Source organism: Mastigoproctus giganteus, chromosome 10, assembly GCF_048544385.1.
Source record: "Mastigoproctus giganteus isolate SK-2022 chromosome 10, ASM4854438v1, whole genome shotgun sequence".
NCBI lineage: Eukaryota > Metazoa > Arthropoda > Arachnida > Uropygi > Thelyphonidae > Mastigoproctus > Mastigoproctus giganteus.
In genome coordinates, this window is record NC_143584.1 from 2,489,548 (window position 1) to 2,504,514 (window position 14,967).

The 14,967-nt window shown below is 38.8% G+C and overlaps 1 protein-coding gene across 1 annotated transcript in view; it reads right to left on the bottom strand.

Annotated features, from left to right (window-relative positions):
• LOC150078632 (uncharacterized) overlaps positions 1-7,968 on the bottom strand; it is a 29,251-nt gene extending 21,283 nt beyond the window's left edge. The window contains exon 1 of the mRNA XM_090383813.1: positions 7,399-7,968. Coding sequence (XP_090239939.1) covers positions 7,411-7,905 — 495 coding nt within the window. The 5' untranslated portion in view covers positions 7,906-7,968 and the 3' untranslated portion in view covers positions 7,399-7,410. The remainder of the gene's footprint in view (positions 1-7,398) is intronic.
• Between the last annotated feature and the right edge of the window lie 6,999 nt (positions 7,969-14,967).

Sequence of the window (14,967 nt, forward strand, 5' to 3'; positions counted from 1 at the left end):
TTCAAAATCAATGGATCAACTTACTGTATAATATGAACTTTTCAGTGGCCTTTTATGGAGGGGAAAATCCTTCAAATTTAATGAAAGGATACCTTAGCATTCATTCTGCATTGCAAAGGCAAACTGACACTTTCTTTTAATTTCACAATTTGAGAAACTTACTGAAACAGCTTTAGCCATGTTACAATACTGATAGGCTTAAGAGTTTAAACTTTCTGTGAAAATAGGTCAACAAGGGGTTACCAGATTTCTGAAGCTGCTTTAGAAGATTTAAATGCAAATCCTCTAAGATATAGCTAAGATCAACTACTACGAGATAAACTGCTTAAGGAACACTATATGTGGGATACCTTAAGTCAATTAATTCTGAAATATGATTTCCTTTTTACCACTAAATTAACAAACAAAATAATTAGTTACTTTGAAATAAAACAGTAATTTCAAAAAATTGATCATTCATCAATCTGATTGGTGAAAAAGATATCTATATTTGTTATGTGTGATGAATTTGTTTTCATATTAGCACAATTCAAAAAACCAACTCCACATACAGACCCTGACATCAAGATTCAACTGGTGATCCAAGTAGAAGTGAAGCCTGTTAAACTGCAACTAACACATTTGATCCCTGAAGGTGCTCAAGCTTAGTCACTTTCACAATGAGGTTAAGGATAACGTCCATTTTTGAAATAATTTTTCAGAAATGGACAGAAAATAAACTTTAAAAAAAAATATATATATATCATATTTTTATATTATTATGGGGAAGGTTATAATAAGATAATCATATTAAGATATATACCCCAGGGGCTAAGATATATACCCCAAGGCAGATATTGTTGGGATATCAGACTTGGTGTAACACAGATATAAGGAATGCAGAACTGTAATTTGGGAAGTACAATGTATACAGGAAGGATAGACAGAACAAGAAGGGAGGAGCGGTTATGCTATTAGTTAAGAAACACATAAAATACAAGGAAGTGAAGCCAGTCGACATTGCTGGACAGTGCAGTGTCGAGTCAGTTTGGTGTGACATAAGCACTGGTAGATCAAAATTGAGAGTAGGAGTGTGTTATAGGCCTAATGCTCTGATGAGTATAATAAAACTATACAGGGAAATAGAGTGGGCCAGTAAATCAGAGAGTCTTATAATGGGGGATTTTAATTTCCCAGATATTGACTGGAATTTGTGGGTTGGTCACTCACACACTAGCAAGGCTTTTGTGAATTTATTGGATGATTGTTTTCTACATCAGCATGTTCGGGAGGAAACTACTGGGAGTAATACTCTTGATCTGATTATCAGTAGTGATTCTTCATACATTAAGAATCTGCAGATAAAGGAACCACTAGGTGGCAGTGATCATGGTGTGCTGAAGTGGGATTTATTCAAAGAGGTAACTACCATCAAAGCTAAAGGAAAGGACTTGTTTTCTTAAAGGCCACTACAGTGGTCTGAGACAGTATTTAAATTCTATACAGTGGCACCAATTGATGATGTTACCAACAGCAAATTCAAAATGGGAAGCATTCAAAGAATTAATCTTGGAAGATTGAACTAATGAGACATATGGCAGAGAAGAAAAATACATGGGATACATATTAATTAATGGGTGACATGGAAGCTCATGATAGATATAAGCTGGTCTGTAACCAAATCACAAAGGAGATTAGGCAGGCAAAGGCAGATTATGAGAAATCCTTGGCAAAAGATGCAAAGAAAAACAGAGTTCTTTACCTATGTAAACTCTAGAAGGAAAGGGATGAATCAGATTGGTCTACTGGATATTGATGGTTCAACTGTTGATGATACTGCTCAGGTGGCTAACAAACTAAATAAGTATTTTGCATCTACATTCACACGAGGAGTTATTTGGTGGTGGGGGGGGGGGGTTAAACTCCAGCAGTGGGCTAGATTATTTTGTAATAACTGAGAGGAAAGTGGAGGAGAAATTGTTGAAGATAAACATAAAAAAGGCACCTGGGGTGGATGGGATTTATCCAGTTATATTAAAGGAGGCAGCAAAGGAAGTAAACAAACCCTTAGCCATAATTATGAGAGCTTCTTTGGACTCAGGGGAGGTACCCATAGACTGGAGATGTGCAAATGTGACCCCAATTCACAAAGGAGGATCAAAGGGCAACACAAGTAATTATAGACCTGTTAAGATTAACTTCTGTTCCAGGAAAATTAATGGAGGCACTGGTTAAAGAAGCACTGCAGGATCATTTAGACAAGACATCAGTTATAGCTTGGACACAGCATAGTTTTGTTAAGGGAAAGTCTTGCCTGACCAATTTGATTGGATACTATGATGTGGTCACAAAGGAACTGGATGCAGGGAATAACTTTGATATCATATACTTGGATCTTAGAAAGGATTTTGATACTGTTGCACATGGAAGACTGCTGAACAAATTGGAGTAGTGTGGCATTGTAGGCAAACTGCTGCTATGGATAAAGGGATGGTTGAGTGGGAGAAGACAGAGAGTGGTAATCAATGGACACTGCTCATTGTGGACTAATGTTATTAGTGGAGTCCCTCAGGGTTCACTGTTGGGTCCATTGTTGTTTTCTGTATTTATAAATGATATTGATGATGGTATATCAAGCTTAATGTCCAAGTTTGCAGACGATACGAAGGTTGGCAGGGTTGTTAAGAACACTAATGACAGTACGTTGCTGCAACAGGATCTAGAAAAGTTGAGCAGACGGGCTGGCAAATGAAGTTTAACACTGACAAATGTAAAGTACTATATATGGGAAGCAGTAACCCCAGAGTAACGTATCAACTCTGTGGTACTACACTGACAGTGGTAGAGAACGAAAAGAACCTGGGGGTAATTTTGCAGGCAGATATGAAGTTTTCTGAACAGTGCAGACAGTCTTCAAGGGTAGTTCATAGTGTCTTGTTAATGATATACAGGAATATTTCTAGCAGGGATAAGGAAGTGATTATCCCCTTGTATAAGGCAATGGTCAGGCCACACCTTGAGTACTGTATACAGGTCTGGAGGCCTTATTTTAAGAAGGATGTAGAGCTGTAGGAATGAGTACAGAGAAGGGCAACAAGATTAGTGAATGAAACAAAGGGTTGCTCTTATGAAGAAAGGCTTAATTTTTGCAAAATTACAGTGTCTGGAGACTAGACACCTATGAGGTGATCTGACTGAGGTGTATAAAGCCTTGAATGATTTGAGCATGCTCAATGCTGATGGGATTCTTCCTTTTTCTCAGAATAATCACCTGAGAGAGCATAAATTCAAATTGAGGAAAGACAGAAGGATAGATGTGCGGAAGTTTGCCTTTAGCCAGCGGGTGGTTGGTTGGTGGTAGACTTCCATCCTTTGTTGCGGAAGTTGATAGCCTAAATAAATTTAAGGCTGAGCTGGACAGGTATTTGGAACGATTGGAGTGGTTTTTTTTTTTCCCCCAGCTGATGCTGGATAAGCGTGCTTTCTTGCATCATATGCCTCTACTAATGCTAAAATAAAACTAATTTCAAGGCATTATAGATTTTCTCCACCTTGGTTTTCAAGAAGAGAACTGAGCTGAGAATGCAAACTGCTAAGCAACTTACTTAATAGATGTTGAAAATATAAGAGTAATAGAAGGAAATCGGCTTTGGGCATAGTTGCCATACTGTGGAGTTAGAAGCTTGGAACCACTACTACACAATTGAATTAACCTTATATATAATTGTTGCTGACAAAAAGATAACAAAATGAGTAATTGGAACTGAAGATGTTGATAGTGACACAAAACTCAGTATATTTTCCAACATAGGATGTTTAATTAAAATCTCAAAAATTCTTTGGATCATTTCTTGAAAGTTAAGATTTCTGGTTTATATAAAATAAACATACTTCACTTAGCCACAGTATAAAACAATGGGTGTGGTTTCTAGATCTGATGTGACTAGGACTCTATTAATAGACACTTCTTGGAAATAGACTTCAGGTAAAATGCATTCGATGGCTCTGTATAGTATCAACACTGCTGTTTTGGACAAAACTGGAGACAAACGAACTTTCTGCTTTTTGTTTTGTATATTACTTATTGGACACATCTGAATCACTTTGGACACTGAAGCAAGCATGTACTAATTGCCATTAAACTACAGGTATAATTTTGTATAAGTACATGGCTCTGAGGTTAGCACTTGTAAACATGGGTGTTCCTAGGGGATGTGGTGCCTGGGTGCTAATTGAAATTTGGCATCCCCTTTAAAATTTTCTTAATATGTGTATGTAAGTTTCAGGTTTTCAGGGCCCCTTTAATGTTGGTGCCAGGGTGCAGTCCACCCCTTGCACACTTGGAATGAGCCACCTCTGGTTGCAAAGAATCCGTCAGTTTTGGAGAAGATATTAAACATAAGATGCCATGATGGTTGTTGTTGTTGTGTTTGCCTGAATTGGGCCTTTGCAATAACTATATCATAAATAGTGTATATAATGCACTGTTAAGAGTATACTGGTTTTGGTCCTATGCCTGGCTTTGTCTGGACTAGGCACTATTAAGAGTAAATGTAATAAGTATTTAAGTAGTGGTAATTCTTAAATTGCTATAATTTAAGCATTGAGTGCCACGTTTACCTAAAAATGGGTAGTGGTACTACTATGGGTAACTATGCCACTAGTTTTTTTTTTTTTTTTTCGCTCGCTTCCAGGTCTGGGAAACCTGGGAGCAGGATTGCTGGCACCCAGACAGTATTGCACTACCTCCTGTGGGTGTGGGATTTTGTGCTTGTTGTTGTTATTTTGGTTTTTAGGAGCATTAGCAACTAAGGCCATATTGCTCCGGGGATATGCGGTGGTCATTCCCTGACCTTTCCGCATCCTCCGTATTTTGTAGTTACGGGCTCGAACTCCGGTCTAATCAAGAAGCGTGTGCTACGCACTGCTGCTCCTGCCCACAGAGGCGCCGGGATTTTGTGCACATAAACACATATAGAATTGGCACCATGTTCAATGTATATATATATATATTTTTTTGTTAGTTGTTGGCGCATCGGCTTCTGTGATCACAGTAGAAAATGCAAAAAACTTGCACTTCAAGTTTTTTGCATTTTGTACTGTGATCCAAGCCCGAGGCGGGATTCGAACCCGCGACCTTTGGGTTGCTAGGCAGGCACTTTACCAACTCGGCTAGCCCGGTCGGCTCAATGTATATATGAGAACAGGTATAATTATGGTAATACAGATACTGGTCAATAAGTAAGTAAGATAAACAAGCCAATAAGTAAGACATGTGGTTACCTTCTGGCAGTTTCATTCACATGAATACTACTAGCATATTGTTTGATGAATTCTTAATTTCATTGAAATTAGACCTTTTGGCCATTGGCTTTGTATGTGAAATGTAACCCCCCCACCCCCCAAACAAAAGAGGTCATGTCGCACAGAATATCATCATATGCTCTCTGCATGTCAAGTTTATGGCAATAAAAACTCTGTTACTTCATCTCTACCTCTATGCAGATCACAATATCCATTACCCTCTCTCAAATTATCCAAAATTCCAATTTCCCTCCTTCCTCTCTATCTCTTGCCAATCACTTTTGCTTTAATTATTCCTTAACCCACCTTCCTAACTCATCAACATATGTCTAATTGAAGTTTTCTTTATAGCTTTTATCATACTTTGATTTTCTTCTACTTCATTAATACTTCATTTTTAACCACTGTTGCTGCTCCATGCTCACAGGCTTCAATTTTTTTATTTTTGAAATAATCTCCTTCAAATATATATACACACACAATCGATGAATACACTCATAGAAGCCATTCCTTGATAGGACTTTCAGAGTGGCTGTTGTGGCCAGATTTGACCTTCTTTGATGATTCTGTGCCACTAGGAATTGTGGTTTTCTTCAAACACAATAAAATTTCTGACATTTCTCTCAATCTCTACAATGATACCATGCTCAATACAACAGTAACAAAATATTTCTCCACCTTCAAAATAGTTCACACTAACATACATAACTGAAGGCCACCTTGCGACTATCAGACAAGAATTTGCAACTGTCAGCATATTCTTGCCATCTAGTAGCAGTTAATTGAAACTCAAGTGGTTGTACTGTGGTACTGCTTCTCTGTGAATTAAATGATCAGACTATGTTTTTCTAATGTAAAGCATGGCTTTTATTCAAGTTTAGGATTTTATACCAGCTCATAATTTGACTATAAAATTTTAGATAATTTTTTCAGTGCTTCAAAGATCAACTTATATGCTGGAATATAAGCTGCTATGATATATAATAACTAACCTTTCCTTAATTAATATCTATTCTCTCCATATATATCTGCTTCCATTCCTCCAATGCTAGCTTACCTATTGTAATTTTAGTTCTAATTTCCTGAGTTCTCCCATTACTTGTTAGCAGACTGCCAAGATATCTGTATTTATTTAGTTGTAATATCTTCTTATCAATCATTTTAATAATTATTTAATTTTCATTCTTTCCTTCTTTCATAACTTTAGTTTCATCACAATTCTTCCCAACTTAAATGAATAAAAAATTGCCTAATGAAAAAATAAGCAAAAAATTCAAGAACTGACAAGTAATGCCCTGCTTTCTCAGGGAAGCACAGCTGTACAGTATCCTGTGAAAAGTAAGGCACAACTGTTCTTAAAATGCACACACACAAGAAAACACCACTACACCAACCTAATTGACGAATATAGACTTCTGGTTAAGCGAATATATATTCGCTTAACCAGAAGTCTATATTCGCCAATTTTCTAAAGTCCTCCCACATCCAGTTCATCCCTATCCATCTCCCTTCTTGAGTTTTCCGATTTGCCTCACCATCATCCTCGCATCCCGTGTTGCAATCCAAATTCTACTTCTCATCCATCCATCCTCCTTCCTTCGGGGATTTCTTGCCTAAAGTTGAATTTCTTTCCTATACCTTTTTTCCCCACGACGACTTCATTTATTGACTACCTGGAGGGCCTCCTCTCTTTCCCTGCTAGGCATGACACCTCTGCCATCATCGGGAAACTCACTACGGTATTACTTTTGAGTTCCCATACACAAGGGGAATATAAATAGGTCACGTTAGCTGCCAGTTGCTTTGCCTTGGGAGAGAAGGAACACTCCTACGTTAAAAAGCGAAAACGAATGATACAGGAACAGAAAAAAAAAAAAAGTCTAAAAATAGAAGAAAGATTTCGTTCACGCAGGCATCCAGGGCTTGCTACGCCGTATTCCACAAACGGGGAGATCCTAAGGAATGACCATATAAGAACTGCAGTTACTTAAATTTGGGATTATTAAGAATCATATCATTATTGTTATTTTAAAAGAAAGGCTATAAAGTGGGGTTGGGAGAGAGTTCATGATCAAGCTATATTATAAGATAGAATTACAGCGATTATGACAGTACCTTTTATGGCAATTATTGCCTTGACTGATGCGCCTGTTTCATTTGACCCGCGATGTATTTATATCCTTGTCCCCAAGATCCTCCGGGCATGTTAAGGTGAGTGGGTGCTTTTCCCGTGGTGGAAAACGGTTCGGGGACCATGCTCTGCATTACCGCGTTCAGACTCACCGATCCAGTACAGCGGTAGGCTTCCAGTTGTTTCCCCTCATCCGTCGCATCTGCCATCTCCCAAGGGGTGTTGTCCGTAAAGAAAGGATCCTCGATTCCTGTTACTATAGCAGCTTCGGCCACGGCATTCTGCAGGACCTCACGTGCCCTCGTTGGACAAAACTCCACCTCACCCGCCTGAAAACGTTCCAGCTGATTATCTTCGATGTCGGCAGCATTCTTATATTTCTGCATTTCGCCCAACCCCGTATGAAGCTTGTTTGCAGCGATGTAGCGACTCACAAGGAGGGACTCGTGGAACGCGTTACAAATATACCGTGACATTTTCGTTAAAGACATTTTTCCGAACTTCTCAAAACAAAACACAATTTCGCTTTGGTTCACAAGGCGTCGATGCGTTTTTATTTTACTTGCCGAAGTTTGCGCACGCGCAGAGTACTAACCCGTGCTGCACACGTGATTCACGCAGAAGGCGCAAAAGATGTTTTGACCGTGAACGCGATCCATACGCGAGGTCATTGATCGGGTTGCTGCGAGGTTACTAATTTAGAAACGTGTTTGTCAACAGAAAGGCGTCAATACTTCAATATCGATTAATGCTGTTCTCCTTTTATGAAATATTATTTACATTTTATTCGCAATAATAATATTTTATGTAAAGAGATTTAAATAATAGATACCCTGCATTGCAAAAATATTTAGTACCCCTGCCCACTCGCATTGCAAATGGTGCTATCGTTGGACACTAAAACACGTGTAGTTTTGTAAAGAGGTTTAGGAAAAAATAAACAGAAATTCCAGTAAAGTGCAGTTGTTTTTCGAGCAAACAGTCTATACTCCACTTTAGATTAATTTCCAGTGGCGTGGCTGTTTCGCTTTTAAGTAGACATTTTTGGACTGTTTTTAACCCGGATGCAAAAGGGGTTAAGGGGCCTCGTTTATTTATGTTGACACTTTGACGGCCCCTCGATTGGGGATCCCTAGATCGGGGGTCCTGGTGCGGCGTATCCAATATATCTCCATTTGCAAGACCCTGGGTACTGCAGTCGTAAAAAATGCTTATTTAAATTCAGAAACCAAAATATTTAATAATACTAAATTCATTTGAAATAAAAATTAATAAATTCATTTCATTGGAAAATATGCAAATATTTCTAATTTAAAATGAATACAAAATATATTCTAAAGTATAATTCTTTATAGGTTGTGTTAGGGTTATATTCATTTAATTTATTGTTTAAAACTCGTATTATTCGTATTCTATTTCATTTGATCTTCTTTCTGTTCCATTTTGTGTTTTAAAAATGATTATTTTAGATAATACATACGTTGCTGGACTGGGAATAAATCTGCCTGTTACTTAGGTCCTACAACTTCAAAATATTTATTTATAAATATAAATAAATAAATCTTTTATTGCGATGCTCAGAAACGCTAGTATCTGTTTTTTTAAGGAAAGGTGATATACCTTCTGTGGTGCCCTCGCGGTAGTACAGTGGATATAATCACCGTTCTGTGACGATAGGAATTTTATTGGCTTTTCCACGTGGTGAGCTAGTTGTTTTCAGGCGAAGTTCAGTAGTGGAATTTCCACGGCATCATGTCCACCACCGCGTGGGGGAGTGTGTATGGGGCCCGACGACTGATTTGGGACTTGGCATGGTTGCCAAAGATTACGTGTGGGCTGCTCCACAAACTTGGGCGAAGAGGCACATGTGGACATGTGTTTATTTAAGGGGGCGGCTCCTAGAACGTCAGTTCAAATCCGCCTCGTATCTCTGTGAAGAACAGTATCACTACAAATGGGCCAGATGTGTGTGTGACGGGGGGTTTGTGTATATTCTATGTGTGTTCTGTTGTTATGTTCTGGCCACTTGGCTACCCAGAAGCATCGGTCACCTGGACGGATGATTCTGGGTACTCGTCCACACCACGGGAAGGTGGGCCAGTTCCAGTAGATGGGACACTTATGGTCTCAGAGTATGAGACAACAAAAAAAAAAAAAAAAAAAAATTCCTTCTCTGGGCCCACTCCAGAGGAGGAGGGGGAGAAAACCCGAAATGAAGAGAAAGAAAAGAATAATAATAATTAACTAAGATAACAAAAAAAAATAAAAATAAAAATAAAAATAAATAAATATATATACTAAGGCGAAGAGGAACAACTTAGTTGCGTCACTGCAAGGGTTTCGTGGTTTTCCCCTCTCGGAATACTTGGATTTTTCTAGGCGCATCAGCGATTTACACCGCTGAAGTTGTTGTAGGGTTTCAGGTAGGGAGCGTCAGCGACTAAAGCCATATTTCTCCGTATATAAATATATTGCATGTGTTTTGTGGTTGATTTTTTGTTTTTTTTGATGAAAAACCCAAGTTTCCGGGGAAAAATACCATGCTACCCTGGCCTGAGACGAACTAACTTATCCAAGCTATGAAAAAAAAAAAAAAAAAGCCCATAAAAATTCCTCAAGTCATTGACAGGATTCGAACTCGGGCCTTTTCCACTCAGTTGGGGGAGGGGATAAATGGTGATTATATCTATTGTGCTTCCAGCGAGGGTTTTACACGATCAACCTGTAATCACTTTTGATGACAAATATGAATAGATAAACAGGCAGCTTGACATTAGCAGAGGCATACGATGCAAGAAAGCAAGCTTATGCAGCATCAGCCAAAAAAAAAAAAAAAAAAACCTCTCATTTCACTCATCTATTCACTCCAAATGCTTGTCCAGCTCAGCCTTAAATTTATTTAAGCTTTCAACTTCCACAACAATAGATGGCAATCTGTTCCAGCAATCAACTGCCCGCTGGCTAAAGGCAAACTTTTGCACATCAATTCTATAATTGTCTTTCCTCAATATGAATCTGTGCCCCCTCAGGTTCTTAATTTGAGCAAGAGGAAGAATCCCATCAGCATTGAGCTTGCTCAACCCATTCAAGGTCTTATCCACCTCATTCAGATGATTTCGCAACACGAGATATGTCGACAAGCAACTGGTGAGATTACTCAGAACCAGCGTTAGATATGTGCAATGGGAGCAGCATCAATCGACGATCTTTAATATGGGCTCATAAATTTATACTGCAAATGAATTTATTTGAAGTTTTTTTCCCCTTTTGATTATATTCCTATATTTCTTTATTGTCTTTAAAATATCAGGCGATAGCACAAATTCAGAATATCGCTTTCATCAGGAGGTAACCGAAAGAGGTTACCTTAATAGCCCTCCCACCAATTCTGAAATTATGGACATCACGCGTGGGTAAGGACTGTCTCTTACTTCATCAAAGACAAAGTCTTCCCATGCAGTGATGTTACTATTTTCCCAGCTTGGAATATGATCGTAAAAGAGACCTTGGTCTGATCTCAAAGATTGGATTGCAAATCTAAGTGCAAGCCACTTCATGGAGATTGGATGATGAAAGTATCAACACCTTAAGAGGTGGCCTTATCTTTTTAAGCGTCCTTACAGACAGAGTACCGGAACACTTACTTAAGCTCTGAAATAAAAAAGATAGATGTCACATTGAAGAGCACTCTTGCTCTCTTGTAATGCAGCCTTTGTTTTTTCGTACTTTGTAGTCTCTCTGTTCGGCTTACTTCATCTGTTTCTCAAGTCGCTCTTTAGCTTTTGGAATTTTTCATTCTGACCAGTTAATTGTAATTTGATTAGTAAAGTTGTTGTAGGAGTTTTCCATTGAAAATAACTCAAGGAAGATTCTCTCCAATAAGTTAGAACGATGAAAGTAAGATGCTAAATTTTTAGGTAGTCTGTTGCTTATAAACAAAATATTTAATTTCTGGAAAAAAAAAAAAATCAATTCATGGTAATGTTTCTAGTTTGGTGTAAAACAATGTAAAAGTGCGCGTCTGTGTATTGCATTTTTGTCCTTGTGGGTAGCACAGTTGGTATAATCGCCTTGCTCCTCACAAAAAGACAAAAAAGGTGGAAAAAGACTTGTTAAATGACATGAGGAATTTTTATGGACCTTTTCATTCCGTGGCTGAGTTGGTCGGTCTCAAGCTATAGCGCCTAAAACTCTACAATAACCAACCAAAGAAAGAACAGGCTTTTTCTGTAATGTGCTGGGCGCACACGGACGCAAAATCTCTGTTCCATCATCTTTAGCTTTCTTTTTTCCCATTGTTGCTTAAGTCGAGCGTATTACCATAAGAATTCTGTGGGAATATTGCGCCTCAGTCTGCGGCAGAACCCTTTATACATTACGTGCAAATCTAGGCGCACAGGGCCTTTCAGAAGTTGGAGTACAGCGGTGGAAACTGTGTAGCATGCTCCGGTAATGACAAGCGGTCTGGTTATATTTGGAATTTAGTATTCTTTGTCCTATGGAACTACACGCAGGCTCCATACGGCGCTATGGGGAAAAACAGCATTATAATAAACTATCAAGTTCTCGTGGTTAAGACCCAACCTTGTCTGGAAATTCTGATTAGGTAAGCAGTAACTTTTAATTTTCTCAGTGAGGTGATTGATGTGCGACGAGAAGTTAAGTAATCATCCACAGTAATATCCAAATAAGAGGGGTTTCCGAAAAGTAAGGTATATTTTTTCTCTCGATGATGTTTAATAATACGAAGTTGAAATTACACACCAAGAAATAAGTGAATATGCACTACTTCTCTACTTCTCCACAAAGTCTCCAGTTTTATGATGCCCTTGTCCCAACGATGGATCAGTTTATCACTACCAGTACTGAAGAACTCCGTGCCCACACACAGTAACCAACATCGCACCGCCTGATGAACTTCCTCATCCGTGGTGAAATGCTTTCCAGAAAGGTGCTTTTTAGAAGACCGAACAAATGGAAGTCTGAAGGCGCTAAGTCTGGCCTGTAGGGGAGATATGACAGAGTTTCCCAACGATTACGGCGCAACCACTCACGAGTGGTGCGGGCAGTTTGTGGAGTTGGGTTGTCGTGCAACAAAATCACGCCGCTTGTCAGGAGTTCTAGTCGTTTGCGTCGAATGTTTGGCTTTCAGTTTTTCCAACGTTGCACAGTGAAGCTGTGCATTGATTGTTCCTTCCTTCGGCAAGAAATCCACCAACAGAACGCCTTGGCAATCCCAGCACACTGTGGCCATGACTTTTTGGACACTGGGAACAGTTTTGAATTTTTTTGCGCACAGGAGATTGTGGATGTTTCCATCATGGAATCTTGTTTGAGCTCCGGGGTAAAGTGATGAACCCACGTTTCGTCTGCTGCGAATATGCGAACAAGAAAATCCTCTCCTTCGTCGCTGTATCGCAACAGGTTCTTCAAACACATCCCCATGCGTTTTGCTTTGTCCTCCTTTGACGATTTTAGATTTTCGGGTCACCCAGTGGCAGCACACCTTTCGAAAGCCAAGGACATCATGAACAATTTCGTGAACAGTCGAGTCAAATTACTCACGTTCACTGTTTGTGCAATTTCACGCAGTGTCACTCGCCTGTTTTTCAGGAACGATGCCCTTAATGCGTGAAATATTGTCTTCTGTCTTGCTCGATGAAGGCCTGCCCGCCCGATGTCGATCTTCAATGTCAACACGGCCCGCTTTACGTTCATTGAACCAAAAACACACCTGCTTCTTTGTCATCACCTTTTCGCCATACACAGCAACCAGTTCACGGTGAATATCACTTGGTGAAGACCCTTTTGCTTACAAAAAGCGAATAATTTCACGAACACCTGTTTTGGACCACACTCGCACGGTAGCCGCCATTTTGCAACTGGAATGTGCTGTGAGGCGACAGTACCGGAACACTTCACTGGCGGTTTTTGAACGTTATTAACGGGTCTATCTTTCCACCGCGTTTCATCGCATTCCCCTTAATAAATAAATAAATTATTGATTTTTTAGGGCAACTCAATATTTTATTTGAGATCTGTCAATGTGTGGGAACGATCTCAGCAAGGGAATCTTTTATGACTTTCTCGAAAAGAATCTGTTGTGGAGAAGTTGATTTTATAGCCTCAAAGAGATTTAAAATTCTGAGTGCGAATAACTTAACAAGAGATTCAGCGTTCCAATAACTTTCAATGTTTGGAGTGACATCGGACAATAAGGTTTGAGGTCCTTTGCTTTTACCAGGTTTTTTTATGGCTTTAAGTAGGCATCTCACATCTGGTGAGTATGGGCTTGGCACACCCAGGGTCCTGAGCTGGATATCATCATTCTTCTTTTTCTTGGTGATTCCCTTCTACTTCTCTCTCTCTCGGGATAATTCGGAATTTTTTTTTTTTTTTTTGGCTGGTACAGTATATAAGCCTCCGGCTTCCTTGTACCATATGGCTAATAATAATAATAATAATAATTTGCAGCCCGATAATATCCGATTTTCACTTTTTCCCCCTAAAAACTATAGATAACCACATGACCTAACTAATTTCAAGGAAAAATTCTTTAGCATCACACAGTGTTTAATCCGGCGGGAGAAGTGGCTGGGCCCGGGTCAGTAACTGAGGTTATTGTCAGTAATGTAGTTTTTGTGAACTGATGGTATTCTGTTAGTATTTAAATGTTAAAAAATAAATATTTCCTTTTGTTTTCTCATATTCTCTTATTATAATATTCATAAATATACAGAGTTGTTTGTAATGTATACGTATGCTGTAAATATTAATTAATAATAAAAATATATATTCCTCTTCTCCCTACATGTACTCTCGAAGTTTACACCCCCCGATGGAAACACTCTGGATTCAACACTGTTATCACATAAGGCGGAAAAATTCACCATCTAATTTCAAATGCTGCTATCACTGTTCTAGGAAGTCTGCATTGCATTTTTGTTGATGCGTTTAGACTATGATCATTCAGATGGTGGTAACGTGTCACCTTACAGGCCCTAAGAAAACATATTTAATCCTGGTGACTCATGGCTGCTGATTACTTTTTACTCTTTGTACCGTCTTAATAGTGTCTTTGTTTTGTTGTTCACTTGGGACCAACCCTTGCTGGAATTCAGCGGGGGGGACTAGCAATTTTCAGGTGAAAAATTATCAGGAGAGAAGCAATTATGGGGAAGGGGGGGGGAGCCTAATCAATGACTGTTCTGATACGACCATTAGAGGACAGTTCAATAAAATGTTCGTTAAATGGGAAACGAAAAACATTGTCAAGAAAAAAACAAATAAACAACGGCAAATTCTTGAGCCAAAAAAGAACAAAAAAAAAAAAAAAATTGAAATTAATTCATTCTGCTCTAAAACAAAACCAAGTTGACAAACACAGAAGAAACATACAAACTTGCCATTAGAGGATTACAAAAAAATAAAAAGTGTCGAAACGCATTTAGAATTTTCCACAAAATTGGTGGTTGCATACCATGAGAAGCCATCAACAACGCCTTATTAACGACTTGGCCAAATTCATCAGTAACTGGTTGCAGCTTTCGTCT